The sequence below is a fragment of the Lepisosteus oculatus genome, chromosome 7 (genome assembly GCF_040954835.1).
Source record: "Lepisosteus oculatus isolate fLepOcu1 chromosome 7, fLepOcu1.hap2, whole genome shotgun sequence".
In the NCBI taxonomy this organism is placed as follows: domain Eukaryota; kingdom Metazoa; phylum Chordata; class Actinopteri; order Semionotiformes; family Lepisosteidae; genus Lepisosteus; species Lepisosteus oculatus.
This window is the reverse complement of record NC_090702.1, coordinates 56,904,440-56,926,672: the sequence shown is the minus strand read 5'-3', so window position 1 is coordinate 56,926,672 and position 22,233 is coordinate 56,904,440. Positions and strand designations below refer to the sequence as shown.

The following is a 22,233-nucleotide window of genomic DNA, read 5'->3' as shown; positions in this document are numbered from 1 at the left end:
TGACTGCCAATCCAATCACTCCTCCCGCGGCAGCATGATTTTGAACTGAAATGAGCAAAGAGTGAAGTTTTGTGAAGGAGCAGCCTTCCCTCTGCTCTTACAGGTCAGGCACATATCCCTGCCATTAGCCAAGTCCTGGTCTTCCTTTGTGTGTTCTCCTTCAGCCGGATTCCAGGAGACAGATTCCTCCTGTACCTCGAGTGCTGACCGGGACAGAGAGAAGCTGCAGCCCTCCTCCAGCTTGTCACAAGCACACTTTCTGCAGAAACACCAGACTTCTCCGTCAGTTTGAGTCTCAGCAGCGATACCAGTCCTCCCCAGTCCCCTCGGAGCCTGAACAGCACCAGTTTTCCACTGCACACACTGCTGGAGCCCGGCAACCTGACCACAGCAACCTGGCACGCGACAACCTACAGCTAAAACCTTAGCACTTCAAAATAACTGCTTTCCATTTTCAGCACTGAAGTCTGGGACCGGATCACAGACTGGCTTCTCATTATTTCCAATCTGCAGGCTCCGTCCTCCTGGTGAGTTAACAAGCGCTGCTGCTAACTGTTACTGGACACAGGAGCCATTCCGATCAGCCAGCCTGTGCAGAGGTGTCTGCTTGGACACTCAGGACACTCTCCAGTATATGGAGAATAAACGATGACCAAGGGGGTCTTTCTCATTGGCTCTGTAGGACTGCAGACAGATCAGCCAAGTGTGCAGAGAAACCCCGCTGGAGATTTAAAGCACATTAGAGACGGAAATCTCACCAATTACTTTGTGCGGTTCTAACACAAGGATTGCTAAAGCAGAATGTTTTAATAGGACACCAAAGTCTCAAAATTCCTGCACAGAGACAGTTCTTGGTATTTATCATCACTCTTAATGGGCAACTTGGGATATGAACAAGAAAAAGAAGTCACTTTAGCAAAGTCAAAAACACCTTTAACAAGCAAGATGTAGGGGAAATCTTTCTATACTGTAGTAAGGCCGACAGCCTTGCTCTCCAGCTGCCTAAGTTTTCAGTTTCAGGGTCCAGAATGGTTCAGCTTTATGACCGACCTTGGTCCGACGGCGGTCTCACGGCTCTCAAACACAATTTACAGCCATGCAGCGCAGGACCCTCTCACCCACACGCTTACAGCGCCCCCTGGAGTGGTCCCCACCCTGAACGCATTTCCTGTCAATAACCTTTTCTACCAGCAGGGCAGCAGATTGGCCAAGGGTACCAGGGTGGGACCCAGTCATGCCAATATCTGAGTCAGCTGGGGGGTCGAACGCTACTTCTGCCCCTGTACTGACTTCTCCGCTGGACTCTACAAGCGACACATCGATGACTGTGCCATCGCTGCTGCCTGCTTCAGCAGTCAGCGACCGCAATCCCTACACCACGTCAGCCAGCGCACCTCCCACCACTCTTCCTTCTCTGGACACGCCTCTCCGTCCACACCGCGGACTGACCGCCACCTCCTTCCCACTTGCTCCAACGGGACTGTGGATACCCCTCACAAGGCGTTGTTCCAGCAGTGCAGCCATCTACTGCATCTCTTGCAGGAGGGGTTCTGCTCCAGGAGTCCCCCATTTCTCCCATCTCTCCCAGCCGTGACCTCACTGACCTTTCCATCTCCATCCTTTCAACGGGCTTCCAGGACTCATATTCCAGCACGGCTTCAGAAGCCAAGAGTGTCTTTCAACCTGTTCTCAATGATCGACTAATTTCTTCCTGCAGCCTCTCCATTCATTTACAGATCTCAGCTGTTCGCACGTCTTTCCCAGATCTCCCTCAGCTGGCACACCCACTCTCACCTCCTCTGTCCTTCTTCCTCCTGGGCTTTACTTCCCTGCTGCGTTCCTCCCTTCCCTCACACCTGAAGAAGCTCACCAGCCGAAAGTATTACTAGAGTCTCCAGATCAGCTGCAGTACTGACATCTACAGAATCTGCCAGCACCGGGGAAGAGGTGTTTTCAGTCGAGCTGATTTTTAACCCCTGATTAAATTAACCTGCGCTCGGAGCTTCTGTCGGGAAATCAGCCTCCTTGTTCCATGATAACCACTCGCCTTGTTCCCTTCAATCTCAATCAATTTGAATTGACAGAAACAGCAGCTGTAGATAACCTTTTTCTGAAATGTCTGTATACAAAGAAAAGCATCAGAAACTCTCTCTTCACGCTTGGAAAGGGTCAGCGTTGTTTGAGGATAGATCCTTACATTCATTTGCCATGGGCTGTTGGCAAAGAAGAGCGTCTTTACTATTCTCACCGCAAATCAACAGATCCATGGAAGAATAAAGAGCTTTACGATACTAATGAGCTGTGTTGGGTTAGGGAAATTCCAAAACTCTTTTCCTCTTGCTTCAGAAGAATGATAGTTTAAAACAGAACTCAGGCTGAATTCACTTTCCTATTCATAAGAATTTCACTCACAATGCTAAATATGGAGCCGTCTCTGTCCAAGACACGGACGCATTTTTTAGACTATATAATATATTTCTACTTCAATTACTGTAATTCTCTTTTGCAATTCTAAGGCATTGCTTGTAAATCTTTTCATTGATATTCATTGCATCACGTCTGCGTTTCCACCTGCTGTGGCAGATTGCAAGTCTAATTAAAGCGCTTGTTAATCCATGGGCACAATTTCCTCTCAAAGCTTCAGTAATGGCAGATGTGAGGCTGGGGCCTGCAGCAGAACTGGGCCCCGCCTGATCTCTCACACTGTGATCAGGGACATACGGCCAGATTACAGCTCGCTGTTCCTTTTTAATAGGCTTGTTATTCAATTCATCAGGTGATGCATGTTTTGTTAGCACGCTCAATGCCTCTACATCAATCTGTGTTGGAACCAAGTAACAGGTTTATTCCGGGCTGAAAAGAGAAGAAAGAAAACACAATGTTTCGGCTGTGGAGCCTTCTTCACACCCGAAGAAGGCTCTACAGCTGAAATGTTGCGTTTCCTTTCTTCTCTTTCTTATTCTTTACTTGTTCCTTTGCAGCCTACGCCTGCTGATGCAGCTCCCCACCTGAACTACATCAATCTGTGTTGCCCAGCAGAAGGATTAGTGAACATCTTCAAAGCACTGCTGGAGGAATCATGGCTGTAGCAGATTCACATCTGATGATAAGCAGGTTTAACAGTAAGGCCACTGGACGTCCCCTGTCGAACAGCTGGGATGATTCCACCCCAAAAAGCTCGGTCCTGTCTGTTCCTGAACACAGTCAAATGGATATGAGGCTCAGATTTATTGAGAATCTCTACATCCACTTAACTACGTCTTTCCTGCCCAAAAAGAAGGATTTTCAGAGAACCCCCAATACACCAATTTCTTAGACAAGAAAACAAGGCTGAATGAGAAAAGGAGCATGGCTGAATTTTATCATTTTAAATAAAAAAAGAAAAACTAATGAACAGAGAGAATGTCCACAGAGGATAAGGGGAAAGCTTGTCCCTTGTGTTCCTTACGCAGTCAGGGATCAAAGGTCAAGCGGCTGACCTGTAATCATGTGACATCTTTAAACTTCTGCAGGCGTGTTTAGAAATTTTCCCAGAACATTGTAAAAGGTCTCCTCTCATCCATCAACACAAATCTCTGCTTGAGACACAGGAATTTCCTTCTGTTTGTCCACATGCTTTAGCAAGAGAGTGTTAAAAAATATGACTGTCCAAGAGGCTCAGTCCTGGCTCTGTTTGCTCTTTCTGGCCATAGTGGACACTGCAGGACATGTAAACAGTCACCATCTGGCCTACCTCACAGTGCGCTGAGGCACAGGAAAAAACACGCAGGATCTCTGCCAACTGCTTTTATTAAGGTGATACCAGTATCCTGACAGGATCTTGGTTTGGGGCACGAGTTTAACCAGTTACTGGACTTAACGTCTGTATAACAATTTGTATTTTAAAATGTTCAATTGAGGTGAACATTTGCAGTATTGTTTCAAAACTAATTTTGTTTTTATCAGTTCATTATTAAGGTTTTTTTTTTACTGTGAAGGGGAATACAGCACTTGAAATTTGTGGAAATGGTTAATGATAGGAGCCTAGCTCACACTGTACAGGAACCTACTAGAAAAGATGCTCTCATTGACCTAATCTTTTCAAACAAGGCTACAATTAAGGCAATAGACGTGATACAGCCACTGGGAAACGGTGACCACAAAATGGTAACTGTTGATGTATACTTTAAATCTCTGAAGCCTGAGTCTTAAATTAGGGTATATTATTTTAGAAAAGCAAACATGAGGCAGAGCTGCCGATCGGTGAACTGGGAACAGATGGATTCAGAGTCAAGAGAAGAAGGATTTTGAAGGTCATACTTTAAGAATGAATTTGTTTGCCATTTCTTAAACAAGTCCAAGGTGAGCCAGACATGGGCTAAATAGGAAATTAAAGGGAAAAATTAAGAAAATCCAAATGAAGATGGTACTGCACACACACTGCACAATGAGCCCTTTCAAAAACAGAAAAAGATTTTACCAGGCTTCAGGCGCCAAGAGGGAGAAATAAGAAAATATCGCTACAGCGGCAGAAAATAACATGAAGCATTTTTTCAGCACTACAAAAGCAAAGGCTAGAGGACAGTTTAAGAGACAACAGGGGATTAAGAAGGACGAAGCAGTGCAAAGATCGCCTCTGAATACAGAGTTCAGTCTTAGTCATCATGCCACAGAAATAATATTACAGCCTTAGGAACAGTTCAAAGAGCCAAGAGCATGATGAGTCTTGCTGTCAGATCGTCATATGCAAACAGATTAAGAGATCTTAATCTATTCAGTGTACAACAAAGGAGATTAAGAGGGATATAGACAGGACTAATCCTTAGACAAGTAATTCACACTCAGTAGTGAAACACCTAGGGGTCATAACTGGAATCTAAAAGAAAAATCATTTAGGATGGAGATTCGGAAAAACTTCTTTACAAACACGACAGAGTGACACAACAACACCTCTTTACAAACAGAGTGACACAACACAACACCTCTTTACAAACACGACAAAGAGTGACACGACACTTCTTTATAACATGACAGAGTGACACAACAACACTTCTTTACAAACACAACAACACCTCTTTACAAACACGACCAAGAGTGACACAACACAACACCTCTTTACAAACACAAAAAAGAGTCGTGAATGTCTGGAATCTGGGTTAGTCACAGACATTTCATTGCCAGCAACTACTGCTGCATGCCGTATTGTCGTGCATTTGATGAATAAACTTTGATTTGATTTTGATTTTGATTTGAGTTGAGTTGCTACCAATGAAGTAATATGGGCCAATGAGGCTGCATGCAAGAGAAAGCCTTCATACGCTCTCAACCTGTGACATTTCTATCACCCTGCTGGGGCGTGTCGTTGTGCACTGAAAGCAAGTGGTTTCCACTTGTGTCCTCTGGGCTGTGATGCAGCCTGTTTGACTTTGTCAGTGCTTAGGAGGAATTTGCAATCCCTCTTTTGTTCACTACTAAACAGGTTCAGTTTCTTCAGTGGTCAGTGTAGCACGGTCCTCTCAGCCCCTGGTTGCTCCTCTCTGGCCTGAGTCCAGAGCAGCAGTGTATTTTCTATAGCACGGTGACAAACACCGCACACCATGATGGAAGCCATCCCATTGGCCTGCAGTGCTTGTTGAAGGCCTGTAAAAAAACAAACCAAAGACTTGGGACTTACCTTTTCTGTTCACAGTATCACAGGCCAGAAAAAAACAGAATGGAAGAAGACAAAGCAGAATTTGTAAACAGTGCGGTGTAAATATGTGTTAATGTTAATGAACTGTAGCTACTCCTTTGTCTCCCTCACCTGGTATAAGTATCAAAACCACACCCAGAGTCAGGGCAGAATGGTTTCTAGGAAATCACTGGATGGCCGCTGGCCTGTTTGCACAGCGCCCTCTTGTGGCCTGGAGGGGCCATCCTCCTCAGCAAGACCCGCAGTTTAATGATTTTGGGAAATCTAAAATACAGAAACACTTCATTTTTGTGTGTGAATAATGTGAGGTATGGTGTAAAAGAGCAGGGGTGCCTTTAGGGCAGCAGTGGGAGGTCGCAGGGGTGGAGCCAGAGGCCGAGCTCTGCTGAGGGAGGGCGTCTGTAGGACTCCAGGAGGAAGGTGTGCCAACTGCTGTTCAAGATTTTGGGGGGAAAGTTATTGCTTGCTCCAACTGTTCCATCCCTTGCCTGCTGTCTCGTAAACAAATAAGGACCCTTTTTAAGTCTCCTTTTCGGTTGTGGACTAGTTCTACCATGGTCTGAGCCCAGGAGACCGTGAAAGAATTGGAGAGGTCTTGAGACAGACGCACTATTCTGAATGACGCCTTCCATCCCTCGATCTCAAATTCTGTGCTTTTAACTTGATATCCTAACATTGTTGAAGCCGAAATGTGTTTCTTTTCTTCTTTTTTCAGCGGGTAATAAAGCTTTACCTGCTCCTTTGCAGCTTACACATGCTGACGCAGCTCCTTACTTGAACTTCAGATTGTTGAGGGTGCAGCCCTAGTTTCAAATCTGGACCTGGGTCACGATCTGGGTTACTAGCCATTAAGACGATGGGTAGTTATGTACAGTACCTGTGCCTTAAGATGTCAAGTGAAAGTTTATAATAATAACCCAGCCTGAAAATAGCATTTTACTCCTTAAAAATCCCAAAGCACTCAAATACAGTGAACAAAAGTGTTCAGACCTTTCCTAAGGTGTCCCATTGTCAGAAATTACAAGATTATTGAAATTTCACACAATGGGGCACCATTTAAATATTATTTTTTTCTAATCTTAATATTTTATTCAAAGCCTGAATGCTCCAACTGTAGACTTCTAAGGGTAAGAAAAGTTAGTTAATGTCAGCAGAAACTAAAGAGAAAATCTGACCTGTTGATTGTGTAAGCATTCTGACTGCGCACCTACAGTAGGCTGGCAAAACCTTTGGCAGAAGATTGTAGCCACACGTCTTTTTGCGTCTCTACCAGCTCTGCAGGCGCGTTTGGTGCAACCTTTCTTCTTGGTAGAGTTGCCCAGGTTCTCTCCAGCTGCTTGTGGATCGCTCATGGACGGCGGGTCTTCAAGACTTTCTACATCTTCCACCCACTCAAAGACAGTCTCTCATGTCTGGGAGACACACAGGGGCCATTCTGCACCAGCAGCCCCTCCTGGGAGACACACAGGGGCCATTCTGCACCAGCAGCCCCTCCTGGGAGACACACAGTGGCCATTCTGCACCAGCAGCCCCTCCTAGGAGACACACAGCAGCCATTCTGCATACAGATTGTGGGAAAAGAGAAAAACTGCCACACTGGGTGAATTATGGAGGAATTTTAGTGAGACCAGAGTGGAGTTCAGACAGAATACCATGGGCACACCCCTAGTGTCATGAACAATGAGATAAGGTCTTGTTTTTTTAAACGATGGCCAATACCTTGTTGTTATACCAGCCCAGTCTTGGAATGGTCCACTGTGAGTTTTTTATGTGTTGGATCATGTCTTTATGCCCCGAACCCTGTGTCTGCACACGGGGGAGAATGAGGCAATGCAGTGTTTTACCACGCCTCCGCGCCGCAGGCAAGGGGGAATCTTAAGGCCAAAATGTAAAAAGCCAGAGTGGACATTGTTCCAGGACACCAGGATTAACATCCCAACTCCGGGAAAAAGTGCCATGAGACCTTTAACAGCCAAATAGTTAAACTGAGCGCTGACATCTCATCCAAAGGATGGACATGCTTCCAGAGCTGTAGAACTAAAAAGCACACAGTGAATCTAAAGTGAACACATGAACATATAATGTTTAAAACAATTTTCAAATATAAAATAACTTTACTGTGTACAACTTATCTGAGGAAATGTCTCAGTTATTTCTGATTGGATTAAGGTATTTTATTAGGAAAGAGCCCAACTGAATAGCTACATTGGCAAGCAAAAATGTTTTCTTTGGTTCAGCTGCTTAACAGTTTGCTGTTGGAAACAGGACAGACTGATCTCATAACGCTCATAAATTCAATCCGAGCCTTCTGAGAGACGTGCACAAGAGCTGAAGACACCGCAGGAAAAGTGACAAGGCATTCAGTCATTACCTGTTTTTATTACATCCTTAAATACTTTAATCTCAAAAAATGCTTTGAAAAAGTCAATAAGTCTTAATCAAAAGAAAATTAAACTACCAACTCTGAAGATAAAATAAAACATACTGAGTCGCTCAGAGAGCCATCTCTCCTCTGTCTGACATTCATTACTGAAAAGAAGCAAAAACATCCCTTAATTAACATCCCATTAATTACATATTTCTTGTCATTACGAATATTTTTTCAAATTTACTGCAAAGTGAGAGGTAACATTTTCAACATCGTCATTTACACACAGCGGTGTCTAACTCTAGAGTGAATAAAGTGCTCTTACAAAACCATGTGGCACTGTGCTGCTATACGCGTTTCGTTCTGGAAGGGCCAGGTTTGATAATGAGCAACAGAACCCATCCGCAAAAAAATGATATCACTGTAGGATACCACATCTTTAAACATTCAAAGTAAACTTGGCTGCAAAAGGTTCAACAATGTGTTAGATCAATGTGTATTCATTAACACACATATAATTACAGAGTAAGTATTGATAAAACATTTTACACAGCAGTTTCCTTTTACACAGCATGGCTTCCTTTATATAACTTCTCTGTACTTCCCTGTTTATGTGTTGTGCTTGATATTCAGTTAGTATGCGACTTGTCGCACTGACCATTCCAGTACAAACAGACAGGAGACAGTAATCTGATGAAACAAAGGGAAGCACAACTGTGTATCAAGACCTCCACCTGGATGAGAAGCTCAACGCTGTTCTTGAAATGTTACAAGGATCACCAGGATTAAACACCCTTTACAGCCAGAAACTATACTTCCCAGCCCTCACCCCAGAGGGATGCAGCCCAGCAGGCGATCCAGACATCTTTCAAATGTCAAAAGATAAAGATGAAGAAAAAACGATCTCTGAAAGCTTTGAAGCCCAAACTGGCTTTCAGACTAGGAGTTCAAACAGGGGATACAAATTCTAACAGGAGAATGAAATGTCAAATGAATACCCACAGAAGCTAATTTTCCAGTCAAATGCAAGAAAGACTCCAGATGATCTATTCTTCAAACTGCACTCGGCTGAAACGCTGAAAACACAAGCACAGGTACGCTGTTATGTACTCTGGCTGAGTGCCAGATATACAGGGCCCTTAAATATCTGGAGATCAGTCCTTACAAATGAGATCTGCTTGATCAGACAGTAAAAAGCTGAGTCTGCAGGTAACTGTATTAGAATACCAGACAAAATAAATGAAGCATACCGGCATCAGATATTAACTGTGAGGCCTGTTATTCATCATCTTGTTGTTACTAAAGCTTTGATTAAAACACACGGGGTTGGAGAGAACACTGCCATACTGTATGCTTTCTTTAAAAGGACAGAACTGCAGGAACACATTTTGGAGACTGTGAACAGGATATTCTTAATGTTTAATTCTTAGTGAATTAATACCTTAGCTCTTGTGTCCACATGGGTTTCGCATCAGACCTGTTGGTTAGGTCTCAATGAGGAATCAAGAGCAGAGCCCACACTAAATAAACCCACTCTGAATGCTGGTCAGCTAGTTGCCATCTGGCTGCAATGCACAGACACTTTCTTCATGTTAGTGAAACCAGATGGTTTTGTGGGCTGAATAAGTGGAGACGATTGGTAATTTACTGACCGCTACATGCTGCAACTCCTTGAATACGTTACTCTCTTCAGACAAATCAGAAGGGGCCCAAGTGGAACTGAAAATGACAGGTTTGTGAGCCTGGGGAAGAATTACATTGCGGGACTTTGTCTCACTTGCACCCATTGCTTGCCAGCATCCCGGCCACCCCAAATTGGGTAAACTGGTTAGAAAATGGATGGAGTTCATTTCTAGATTTGGATTTTGTAAATAAAAATAAATTAACCATGCGACTGGAATGGTGATCCTAAGAAATGCTGAGCCAGTACTAACACTGCAGGGAGGATTCCCTGATCGTGGCACCTCACTCTCAGGACACTCTACAGCTTCACTGAGACCATGACTCAGAGCTGGCATCAGAGGAGCCATCATACTGGGAGTGTGGGTCACTGGACAAGACTCACAGCCAAATTCTTTGCCGCGTTCAGAGAACCACTGAACATGAAAAACCTTATCTGCACACAGATGGTGCTTTTTTATGGTTTTGATATGAAACTGTGTCCGCTAGCAACAGTGCAGAGGGAAGGTCTGATTTGTTCCAGGACCCACGCTGTATAATTCTGGAGAGACACCTCTTACAGGGCTTTTCATCTGCTGGAATGCTGGCAAGGGTCCTGGTCAAGAGCAGCAGTATTTCAAGGGTGAAAGGGTGTCAGTTACTTCATTAGAACCTGCACACAGCTGTTTCCAATTACCAGCAGCTCATACAAGCTACTGCGGGACAGAATCAAGAGCCAGAATCCTCATGAGACATTTTAATACCGCTAACAGAACCTGATCACGGCTCTTGGAAAGTACCAAGAAAACAGTTTAAGGTGCTGCTTAAATTTGGACTGGGTACAAACACTTCTCTTAAGAAAACGAAAACCCACCATTTTAGAGCGAGAGAGCACAGGAAGCCAACTAGTAACAATGAAACACTCAACACCAGCTTTTACATACTTAAGGAACACATAGCTGAGGAAGGAGAGACCTACAGTGTGCAGTAAGTTCTGCTCCTCTGGACCTCAGGTGACATTGCACCATGACAGCAGAAAAACCCACTGAGATGGTTCTGAACCCTCTTCCAGTGGTACTGCGAGGGATGGGCCCGACTCCAGGGCAGCACCAGCGACCAGTTGTGGCCGGAGGGCCTGGTGGGTGTCCTCAGTGCTCAGGGCTGTGAGCGGGGAAGGGAGACACAGGAGAGGATGCCCACCAGTGGGACGAGGTCACTAACTTGCAGCTCTGTGGGCTGGACAGGAGGCATGGACTGGGACACAGACAGCAGGCATCTCCGATCAATGAGCCGGAGCCCTGCAGCTGACAGACTCTGGATGAAGACCAAAGCTCTCACCAGCACAAAAAATCATGGGGTCACATAGCATCCCTGCTGAAGACATGACTGACAGGACCCACGAGGAGCTAGCTGTGCAGCAGGCCCTTCTCTTTATGGCCGTGCCATTGCCACATGCCCGGGAGTCCAGCTACACTCCTGCACTAAGCAAGTCCCACCCCACTGCGGCCCGGACCCATTACTGCCCCCTGTTGGCACTTGACTGCTGGCAGAGCTCCAGCCGAACTCACTTTCTGTGGGATTTTTTTTCCCACAGCACAGAAAAGGCAATGATAGGAAATGAGAGTGTGCATAAATTCATTACTGCCATCCAAAATCATTTGGCAACTTTTAAAGTTCTTTCTTTCCTCTGGTGCAAGACCAGTTCCATCTGTTTCCAATGCGTGACAAAAACTCCAGTGAGAAAAACACTCCTTATTAGTAGCTTTAAATGTTCTGAGACTCAGAAGCCTGAAAGCCCTGTCGTAGGCTCAGCTAGCGGGCTTGTGGATGAAGAGATCGGACTGTGCAGCCCTCACCGAAGATTTGAATGCAGGACACGGAGAGGAGAAGACTGGGAAATGGAGCCCGTGACTCTTTGGACAAGACTGCTCCACATTTGAAAGGCTCGTAGTTGCTTGCGAATGGAGACGCTCGCTCAGTGTCGGACACTCGGTCCGCAGCACAGAGCTCCAAGGCAGAACGGACCCACTTCCCTGTCTGCAGCAGCGGCACGCTCAGAAGTTCGCTGCATGGCTCTCTCGTTTGAACAGGGCAGTGGTCTGGGAGAGGACACGCTCCTCCGCCTGTGACCTTGCGTTACTTGACCCCGCAGTGCAGGCGTTGTCCCGCCTGCTGTCGGAGGCGGCGTCTCCTCTGGCCCGCGGACAGCAGCAGCGGCGTCCCGGGGCCCAGGCCGCCGCTCAGTCGCCCACGTCGCTGTCCTGATCGCCGATCAGCCAGAGGAAGTGGAAGCTGAGCGCGAGCAGGGCCGTGCCCAGCAGGTCCCCCAGGGCGGTGAGGTAAGGGATGGAGAAGCTGTCGGGGTCCTTCCCGTTCCTCCACATGCAGTGGACCATCCAGTCTGCGAAGCACAGCAGGGTGAAAACCTGCAGCAGAGCACACAGTTAGCACTGGTACAACACCTGCAGGGTTACACTGGGGCCGGTCTGGAGCTGAACAGGGGAGGGACTGGGGCCGAACTGGGGCTGGACTGGGGCCGGAGGAGGGCTGGACTGGGGCTGGAGGGAAGCCGGACTGAGACCGGTCTGGAGCTGAACAGGGGAGGGACTGGGGCCAAACTGGGGCTGGACTGGGGCCGGAGGGAAGCCGGACTGAGACCGGTCTGGAGCTGAACAGGGGAGGGACTGGGGCCAAACTGGGGCTGGACTGGGGCCGGAGGGAAGCCGGACTGAGACCGGTCTGGAGCTGAACAGGGGAGGGACTGGGGCCGAACTGGGGCTGGACTGGGGCCGGAGGAGGGCTGGACTGGGGCTGGAGGGAAGCCGGACTGAGACCGGTCTGGAGCTGAACAGGGGAGGGACTGGGGCCAAACTGGGGCTGGACTGGGGCCGGAGGAGGGCTGGACTGGGGCCAAACTGGGGCTGGACTGGGGCCAGAGGGACGCAGGACCGGGGCCGGAGTCTTTAAAAACCTGACAAAATGTTTGGATGCCACTCTTAACTAGACACCTCTCACACTATTTCAGTGAACATGGAATAATCCAACATGCCAACAAGAACAAAATGTAGACTATTCTTCATCTGAATACAAGTCATCTGTGATTCAGGAAATGAAAAGGTGGAGAAACATGCAGGTTTTTTTCCATATCCCTGAGCGATCTGTAATAATTTGTAAGATCTTGGTCCTTCTGCTGTGATTTTTTGTACGAACATATATGTGCCCAATTCCCTAAAACCTCACAAAAGCAGAACACGGTCAGCTGTCAAAAGAGGGATAAATCTGTAAGAAGATCAGTTTAAGAAAGAAAGGTTGAGTTAGACTGCAGATACATATCTAAAAATACTTGTACTCTATTTACCATCATTAAGATTATGAGTGGGGTATAAAATGTTTTTTATAAGACATCTACAGTATGATCAGATTCCCATTAATGTTTCCCTTTAAAGACTAATGGAACAATCTGTCATGCTCGCTGCCACAGGACACGAAGAAGCCCTTGTTAACTGAAGGATATTGTGACTGCTTGTTAAATGAATGGGCAAGGTTAAATACAGCAGGTCTGCAGTCCTAACAGATCCCTCAGCAGAGGGATGGTTCTCTGATCCTCTGCACACCTACAGGACATCTGTGTGCACATGTTCACAGTCACCAATAAAGCTTACAGCCTGCACAAAAACATCCAATTAAAAATGCAAAAATTAAGGGCGACAGTTTTACTGGGGGTATTATTAACAAGGATTATAATGTAACAGTAGACGAAAACACAACTAAATGTAATGCTCCTGTAATGTTTTGATGGTCTGAATTATGCTGAAATTAGAAATTGGGACAGTAAACTCTGGAAGTACTTTTATGGCTACTAGGAATCAATCAGTAACAACAATGGCAAAATACAGTATATACAAATGGAGTCCAAGAACACAATACAAAGATGAAATGAGCAAAATATTTCAACACAAAAGTGCAATATGTGAATGAGCTGCTGTGACACGAACGGTTGATCACAAGAGATTACAAGAGATATTAATCATAACAGGGTTCAAGTACAATGACTGTAATACTCGTTACTATAGCCAACCTCTTAATTTAATTCCCTCTCATATAATTACCTCACCACTCTACGCTCAACAGACAAGTGATTATTCTAGAACTTTCTTGGATTAAACGTCATTAATCGTATTTGGAATAATAGCTTAATTCTCGAGAGTTACAATACAAAATTTCCCACACCTGGCCAGTGCAGTCCGGATGTGAATTTTTAGAGTCCCGTAGGGAGAGGGGTAGCTGCATCCGATCCTTGTCCACTGAGCAGGACAGGAGCAGGACAGGAGCAGGACAGGAGCAGGACAGGAGCAGGACAGGAGCAGGACAGGAGCAGGACAGGAGCGGTCCGCTTAGTTCCTGGGTCGGGTGCGTCTAATATGGCTGCTGGCCTGTGTTTTGTAGCTGCTGTGCTTAATATTCCCCAATTTCGACAAAAGTCTGACTATATTATTTTGTTGACCAGGCGAAACTACAGCTGGGAAGAACATCACAAGACTTCTCCTGCTGCTGAGGTGACCTTGTGCGGAGCTCTGGTTTCTCTAGGTCTCTCGGCCAAGGCAGTTACAGCTACTGCTGCAGAATCCCCCCCAAGAAAAGCTCTTTAGCTTTAACATCTACAGTAACACACATACTGTACTTTTGACATCCAAACCACCGTCAAAGGATTCCTGGTATAGTTTTCCTGATAAGGCTGTTTCCGTGGTTGAGAAAGTGCAGGTGCCCACATATTTCCAGTGACGAATCTTGGAAACGAGCTGTGACATTTCAAACACTCACAGGGCTCCACAAGAACAGACCTTCTATGAGGAAATATTGAGCCATTCACCAGCCGAGAGAAATTGTTAGAAGACTGCTCAGCACTAAGTCAAGCAATCCAACGTCTGAACTGCTTTAAAGCTCTGAAGGATGGGTGAAAGGCACACAAGGCCAAACCGCATGCTTTTCAGCTCTTAGTGTTGAGCAGTCGAATGGACATTTTTGCTGCTGAGCACATGTACCAGAGCCTGCACGACAGTGAGGAAGCAGCCCCAGTAGAACCACAGGACCGAAGGAGGCCAGGAGCTCTGGCTCAGGGGCTGCTACTGGCTGAAGCACAATTCAGATGTAATGATACATGACTCCATGAAGACTACAGCAACACAGACGCTATTAAAGATACAGAGTGTTTGCTTTATTAGATTTCTTTGACTCCATGCTGGTAATATACGTGTCAATTCATAATTATAATAATAATAATAATTGCTTACACTTATATAGCGCTTTTTCTGGACACTCCACTCAAAGCGCTTTACAGGTAATGGGGACTCCCCTCCGCCACCACCAATGTGCAGCATCCACCTGGATGATGCGACGGCAGCCATAGTGCGCCAGAACGCTCACCACACATCAGCTATCAGTGGGGAGGAGAGCAGAGTAATGAAGCCAATTCACAGAGGGGGATTGTTAGGAGGCCATGATTGATAACAGCCGATGGGGAAATTTGGCCAGGATATCATAAGGTTCTCTGAGTCAGGAAGTATATAAGAACCATGTGACAGAAGGAGTTGCACTACTGGAGCTGTGCAGACTGGCAAAGACTAACTGTATCCCACTCCCACCCTCACAATGGGAGACTGTTCAAGACGGAAGTCTTTTCAGCTGCACAAAGACATACACCGTCAGGGTGGTTAAAAAACTGCTGTTCCCGCTAACATTACAAAAAGAACCACGCTACAGGCAAACAAAGCCCTGTAACATTTTCACAGCAGCAGGTCAATGTGATTTTTCTTGTTCAACTTCAAAAAACGGATTAGTAAAGATGTACAAGTACAAACCACAACTCTGGTAAAACTTTCAAAAATCTTGAGCCAAAAAAAGCGCACTGCGGGCGCTGCCTGCTTCAGAGAGGGCTCAGCCATACTGACACATGGAGATGCTGCAGCTCCAGTGACTGCAGTGGCTTCATCCGACTCCGACCGAGCTGAGAGAGAAGGGCTGAGCTGTGCAGGACACCGCAAGTGCGCCTGGGTACCGAGCCACGTTCTTCAAACCAAGACAGCCTTCTCTGTCGCAACCGCAAGACTCGGCATTCCCTGCTTCTACAGCACGACCAGCAGGCCGGCAGAGATCAAGAACAAACTCCACCAGGCCCTCCCCAGTTCTAATACAAGGAATCTGCAGGTGAAAACCAAGTAGCGTACAGAAAAGAGGAGCCTTGCTCATTCGGTGATCATCCCGACACAATTCAATCTGTGACGTTACATGGTTAGGCGATCAAAGAAATGTCCCTAAAGGTTTTCTCACCTGAAGGGATCCATTTCAAATCCTCAGAGAACACTGTGAAAATGAACATCGACTATCCAAGGTAAAATAACACCCTTTCGTTTATGTACAGTAGGTGCCTATATCTACGATAGAAGGGGACTGAAGAAATCCTACGTACTGTAAAGGTGCTGAAGACCAAAAAATATATTTTAAAACACATATTCCGAACAAAACAACTGCTTAGCTGCTTTTATGCCTGATGGGCGTCTCTAAACGAGGTGTATGAGATACAGTATATCTGGCACACTGCTGTGTCGTGAATGCAGATGCTGTGAAGGCTACACAGTACATAAACTCTGATAAAGAAGGGAAAACAGGATTAACATGTAAATTGGGGTTTAAGGAAATGTATCTCTGTAAGTTTCCACAAGGTGCAACCAGACAGCAGGGTCATGAAAGACTTCACTGAGCCCCAGCTTTTCCACCTAGCTGCCAAACACACCCCCTGTTTATTTTCGCTAAAAAACATGCATACATTATTCAGATGCACAGGTCTCCTCAATAGGCAACTCTGTAGTCTCAGGCTGCTATTTATGAGTAAGCTGCACAGAGTGGATAAAAAAATGTATTTAAGTGCAGGGTGTGTTTTCTTTGGAGGCAGGAGCTGGAGAGTCTGACTTGAACCTTTCTTGAAACCTAGACAAACAGGCCTGTATATAGAAATACTTCAGCACCATAGCAAGGGAACTCTGTGTCCAATGCAGTGCCATTTTATATTAAAAGAGGGGAGGGGGGGCGTGGGGGGGGGGCATTCGACACTCAGTACTTTTAAAATCCACTTCTCTTTTGTTTTCCAGCCCTAAGCAGCTCAACTATTTCACTTCCAGGTCACTGAGGTTTGCTTACTCTTTCACTTCCAGGTCACCGAGGCTGTGCAAGCTTAACGAAAGTAAAGTAATATAAGGCAGCACGAAGATACGTGTAAACTCCAGCGAAAAGGGAATGCTCGTCTTTCCACTGTGTTTACCAAATCGCTCACTGCTTCCTCAGGGACGGGTCACCTCTGGGCACATTTGCCTGGAAGACTCCTGACACCTCAGCCCATCCGCACACGAGCACACACTTGAAAAATACCTCAGTTCTTAGTTTACTTTCTTCTCTTTTATTTTACAATAGAGACTCGTGCTTTATGGTTTGAAACAGCAGAATACTCTGTTTTATAGCTGTCATTGACTGACCTTTACTTCCTTTTGCCACCCACTGGGACATCTTTAGATGCAACTCCAATACTGCTTAATACTGCTTGACAGCGCCACCAGATGGCTGCAAACAGTATTAAAAGTCATGCAGCACATGAAAGGGTAAGGCTAGGGCTGCAGGGGCAGCAGCACCTGAAGAGCTGAGAGACGCTGAGAAAAATTGCTCCCACTACAGTACATCAGCGATTGGCTGATACAGCTCATTAAAGAGTGGAGTTAGAAAGAAATCATGGAGACCCACCGGCCCTCCAGGACACAGAGTGGACAGTCCCGGGTTAGAATGGAAAAACTGACTGTCGAACCCAATACTCCCTGAAATTCACAGGCCGGCCCTTCACTGGGAAGTAGGAAGCCTTGAGAGGCTGGCCACGCGTTTAACAAATCGATGTAAACGAATGACCGCTGAAGACTTGCCAGCCACCTGAATGACCTGCCAGAGGACAACCAATAGAGAAGCTGCAGAAGACAGCTGGCCTAACGGATGAAGCTGTACGGACAGGATCCGCACCGCGCTGGCCCGGCTTACCTGCAGCAGCGCCGCCACCAGGTAGACGGTCATGAAGATGGGCGTGAGGGTGGTGTGGCCACTCTTCATCAGGTGGATGGTGTACAGGAAGATCAGGTGGCCGGGGAGGACCAGCAGCAGCAGCACCTGAGCGGAGCGGTGGTTGGCACCTGTTGGGGCGAGAACACCATGTGGGAAAAGCTGCCCAGAAGAAAGACGCCATACAGCACACAGGAAACCGACAGACACTCACGTCCGGAGGAAGGAAAAGCCGCGAAGGAATAGCGTTTGCTCCAAAGGAGCACCGTAACCCCGGGCGAATGGGCACCCCGAGCACCACTAACACCAGCCCGAGCACCACTAACACCAGCCCGAGCTGCCCTCTGTCCTCCCGCGCTCCGGTCCGACCCACACACGGGCAGCGTCCTGCAGCGCTGGGCCGCGTCACTGCGGGCACGCGCCCCGGCGCCGAGGCCTGCCGCGAGGACGGGCTGTTCTGTCTGGTGGTTTCTGGAAATAGCCACTGGTAACCTGGCCTTTGACTGCAAAAGGGAATCTTGAATCAACACTCAAGTAGAGATTTCGAATGTTTTTTTTTTAAATAATGGAAGGCTGATAAACTCTGAAATTTTCCCCGTCTTATTTGGCATTCTGCCTCTGCCTATGCCAGACACAGCCCCACTGTCTTTCAGATGGACCTGAGCTGGAATAAGCAAGACTCCCTGCATTGACAAGCCCGGGATATCTGTTCACATGGAGCTGTGCAAGAGTCCGATAAGACTGTCATTAAAGCACAAACGCCATCTTACTGCGGAGACATGAGTTTCATGACTTTTAATTTTCACAGGGACTGAGGATTAGGAACGTAGCTGAAGACTGTCAGCCAGCGGTAAGTACCTGAGCCACAGAACGTCCTGCAGGGGCAGTAGCATCCCTTGGCCTCCTCTGGCACCTCCCCAGGGATGCTGTGGAAATGCAGGTAGGTAGATATCCGGCTGGCCTGGATTGCGACTAAATTCCCACCAATACCTGAGAAAGAGATGGAAGAACTCAGAAAGCACCCAATAACACACCCCAGCTCTACAGCTGGGTAATGCACCCATTTATTATTCTTAATGACTCTTCCTTCTTTTGAAAGTGTCTTTCATGTTTGTTCGTAATCCAAGATGTAGACCTTGTATTTGTATAAAACAGACTTTGTACAGACAATATTATTTGTGCTATTTTAAAATGCTCTACAGGAAAGTGTTACTTGGTTTGAGGAATAGAAGATCTCAAATATTAGATATTAAATTATTAATATTAATATTAAACTATTCTGAATATCTGATTAACAGTTGTAAATTTTAACACCAATAAGGTATTTAAAGAATTACTTAAGTTTTATAATTTAGACCATATAACTGATCTAAGGATCAATTCTGGCTTGAGCTTCACTGCTGGTCCTGAAGAAGTCCGCTGGATTGACTTTGTCAAGGATATTGAGTACATGAATCCAGCCCCTATATACTCTTCTCTGTTCAAGACTGACAGATGTAATTCCTTTAGCCTTCCTTTGAGGTCAGGGATGTATGCGTGTGTGATCCAAGTTATATCTTTTTTGGAACATGGTAACCAAAACTGTTCATATAAGCCATTGTCTGAAGATAATCATATCTCAGACACTTTATCCCTTGATATCATAATAGTGAAAAACCATTTCACTTGAGCCTCCATTACAATATCCTTTACTTTTACCTTTCTTTGCTTCAAATGTCTCATGCTCTGTTCCCCAAACTGGACACTTTTTGACTCATTTTATGGAGTGCTTTCCTTTTCCCTCTATTTTTCCATAAGGAATTGTTAACCCATCAGGGGCGCTGCTTCCCAGCCCTTAATGGGCTAATATCTTCAACAGCCGCTATCCATCTGTACTGAATCCACACCAACCTCACCCCAGCGTCTCACCACTGTTCTGCCACTTCTTAATGAAAACAAACCACCATGTGTCTAAACAGATCATCTAACACAGATTAAGGGACTACTGGTTTTATAAATCTATGGCAGAAGTAAAGTTTTTAACTAAGTGGTTCTTAAACCAGCTGGAATACAATAATTATTTCCCAGATTCGTCTGGGGTTCATGACATGAACAGAAATGTGCATGTTGAGATGGGGGCAGCTGGAGGTTTAAGAAATTGGGTGCTGGGGGATTGGTTTCTGCTCTGTCTTGACTCTGAGGGAGTACACAGAGACTTCGCTGACACTCAGTGCTGCCCCCGTCTTGAAATGCTGATGCTCTGTGCACTATTACTGGCCAGAGAATCCATCAATCATCCTCATATCAGGAGGACCAACAACCGTGGGCTCCACACTCCACCGTGGACCTGATACTTCTCTCTGTCACACCAGGGAAAAAACAGACCGATCCCAAATCTAGAAATGTATCCTCCATTCGCCCATGTGAGCTGTTATCTCCAACTACACGGGGCTCAAATTCCATGATCGTGGATTACACCCCGCCTGGCCCCCTGAGGCCTGTGGCTCCTATTCTGTATAGGAACCCTGACCCCTGACCCCATGAGTCACAATACTGACTTCCTGAAAAGCAGCTTCAAAGATGGGAAAGTGTCAGGAACATTGCAAATACAGAGGATGATGGATCATTTTTTTAAAAAGCACAAGGGTACACCTGCACATGAAAAATAATCATAAAAAGGTTAAAAGTGGGAATGATCACAAAAATGTAAGTATTAAGTAAGTGCTTCACATGTTAAAATCTGAAATTCAGTGATCAACAGTTGAGATCTCAAAGACCTGAAATCCAAGTGGAATCCACACAATTGGACATCCACTCTCTGATCACAGCGGTGGCAAAAAGCCGAGTCTAAGAGCAATCATTCTGTACTTGTGTTTTGTTTTCAGAGCAGGTGCAGGCCAGGTAATTTCCTGAAGCTCTTGATCTCCTTCAGGTTACTTTTGCGTGTGTGCTGTTCCACATCAATTCTCTTTTTTTCTTTTGAGGACGTCGGTTTGCGTTATCTACATATCTACATGTCTGCATGTCTGCATGTCCCAGGGAGTACAGCTATGTGAGAACACAAGAGCAAAGGTTCCAGGTGAGAAGAGGAGATTTTACATGACCTGGCCACCTGGTTTTTCGTAGATCATCAACCCCAACCCCAGAATATCTAAGCCTTGAGTCTTGAGAGGGCCCAGACAGTCAGCTGTCAGGTTCACTCACCTCTGATTCATAATTTGCACTGATCCCCCTTGCAGACCTTTGGGGTGAACCTGAAAGAGCGCTGCCTGCCTGTTTGTACCAGGATGGTTCCCCAATATCACATTACAGCCGTGTGGCAACAGTGAACTCCCATCCCTGCAGGTGCAGGTTGGCATGCATTTAAAGGTCTTAGTAGAGGCACAAAGGTCTTATGAACCAGCAGTCAAGAACTTTACTTATTATCATTAAGCAAAAATCTGTTTGGAGCTGTTTTGTCCTTAAAGGCATTTTTTTCATCCCAGAAAATACCAGTTTTGTTTTTGTTTTTTTTCCATTCTTATTTCCAGCTTCTGCATACAGTAGCCTGCCTGTCCTGCAGCAGGACTGCCCACCCCAGCTGGCTCTGGGGCACCGCTGGCACAGCTGGCAGTGGGACACAGCTGGCTCTGGGGCACCGCTGGCACAGCTGGCAGTGGGACACAGCTGGCTCTGGGGCACCGCTGGCACAGAGGGCACCGCTGAAATAGCTGGCAATAGGGGAGACCTGGCACAGCTGGCACAAAGAGAGTGGGCACAGAGGCCACGACTGGCACGGGCACAGCTGGCACAGAGAACAGAGTGGGCACAGAGGCCACAGAGGGCACAAAGAAAAGAGTGGGCACAGAGAACACAGCTGGCACAGAGAACAGAGTGGGCACAGAGGGCACAGAGTGGGCACAGAGGGCATCGGGCTCTTACCGTTCACGACGGGTGTGTAAACAACAATACCGGCCAAGTTAGGATCAGACACAGTTTTGTCGAGAATGAGCCCTCCGATACTGGAAAAAATGAACACATTTGAAAAACATGTCAGTGACAGACTAATCAGTTCAGTTTAACATACGTAAATCTTCATCAGCTGTCTTATCCAACAATGCATTGATCGTTTTCAACAGTACAGATAAATCAAAGGGCAGTGTTTCTTCTTTACTCCAGGACAGCTGTGACGCGCGCAGATCCTGCCCCTCAGCTCGGGGTCAAACGAGGCTGCTGGCGCACACCGCGCGTGGATAGTTAGTGAAAAGGGCCACACAAGGGTGAGACTCACACTTTCATCAAAATCTGAAGCCCGAGCTAGAAAAGTGGGGAAAAAACATTGAACAACACAACAAACCAGTCTTGCTGGGTGGAGTCGCTCCCATGACGCAAGTGTGATTTTCACGGCTGCTTCCAAACTATGAGGTCAGCACCGGGAGGAAAAAGAGACTAAAATGACCTGTTTCTGGAACGGGGAAAAACACAC

General features: G+C 46.3%; 1 protein-coding gene across 1 annotated transcript in view; it reads right to left on the bottom strand.

Moving 5' to 3' along the window:
• Nucleotides 1-8,030: 8,030 nt before the first annotated feature.
• The window catches only part of slc41a2b (solute carrier family 41 member 2b), a 30,434-nt gene continuing 16,231 nt past the window's right edge, over nucleotides 8,031-22,233 (bottom strand). The window contains exons 7-10 of the mRNA XM_015351903.2: nucleotides 21,690-21,769; nucleotides 18,648-18,779; nucleotides 17,772-17,920; nucleotides 8,031-12,124 (exon numbers count right to left, since the gene is read on the bottom strand). Of these exons, the coding sequence (XP_015207389.2) occupies nucleotides 11,939-12,124; nucleotides 17,772-17,920; nucleotides 18,648-18,779; nucleotides 21,690-21,769 (547 nt within the window). The 3' untranslated portion in view covers nucleotides 8,031-11,938. The remainder of the gene's footprint in view (nucleotides 12,125-17,771; nucleotides 17,921-18,647; nucleotides 18,780-21,689; nucleotides 21,770-22,233) is intronic.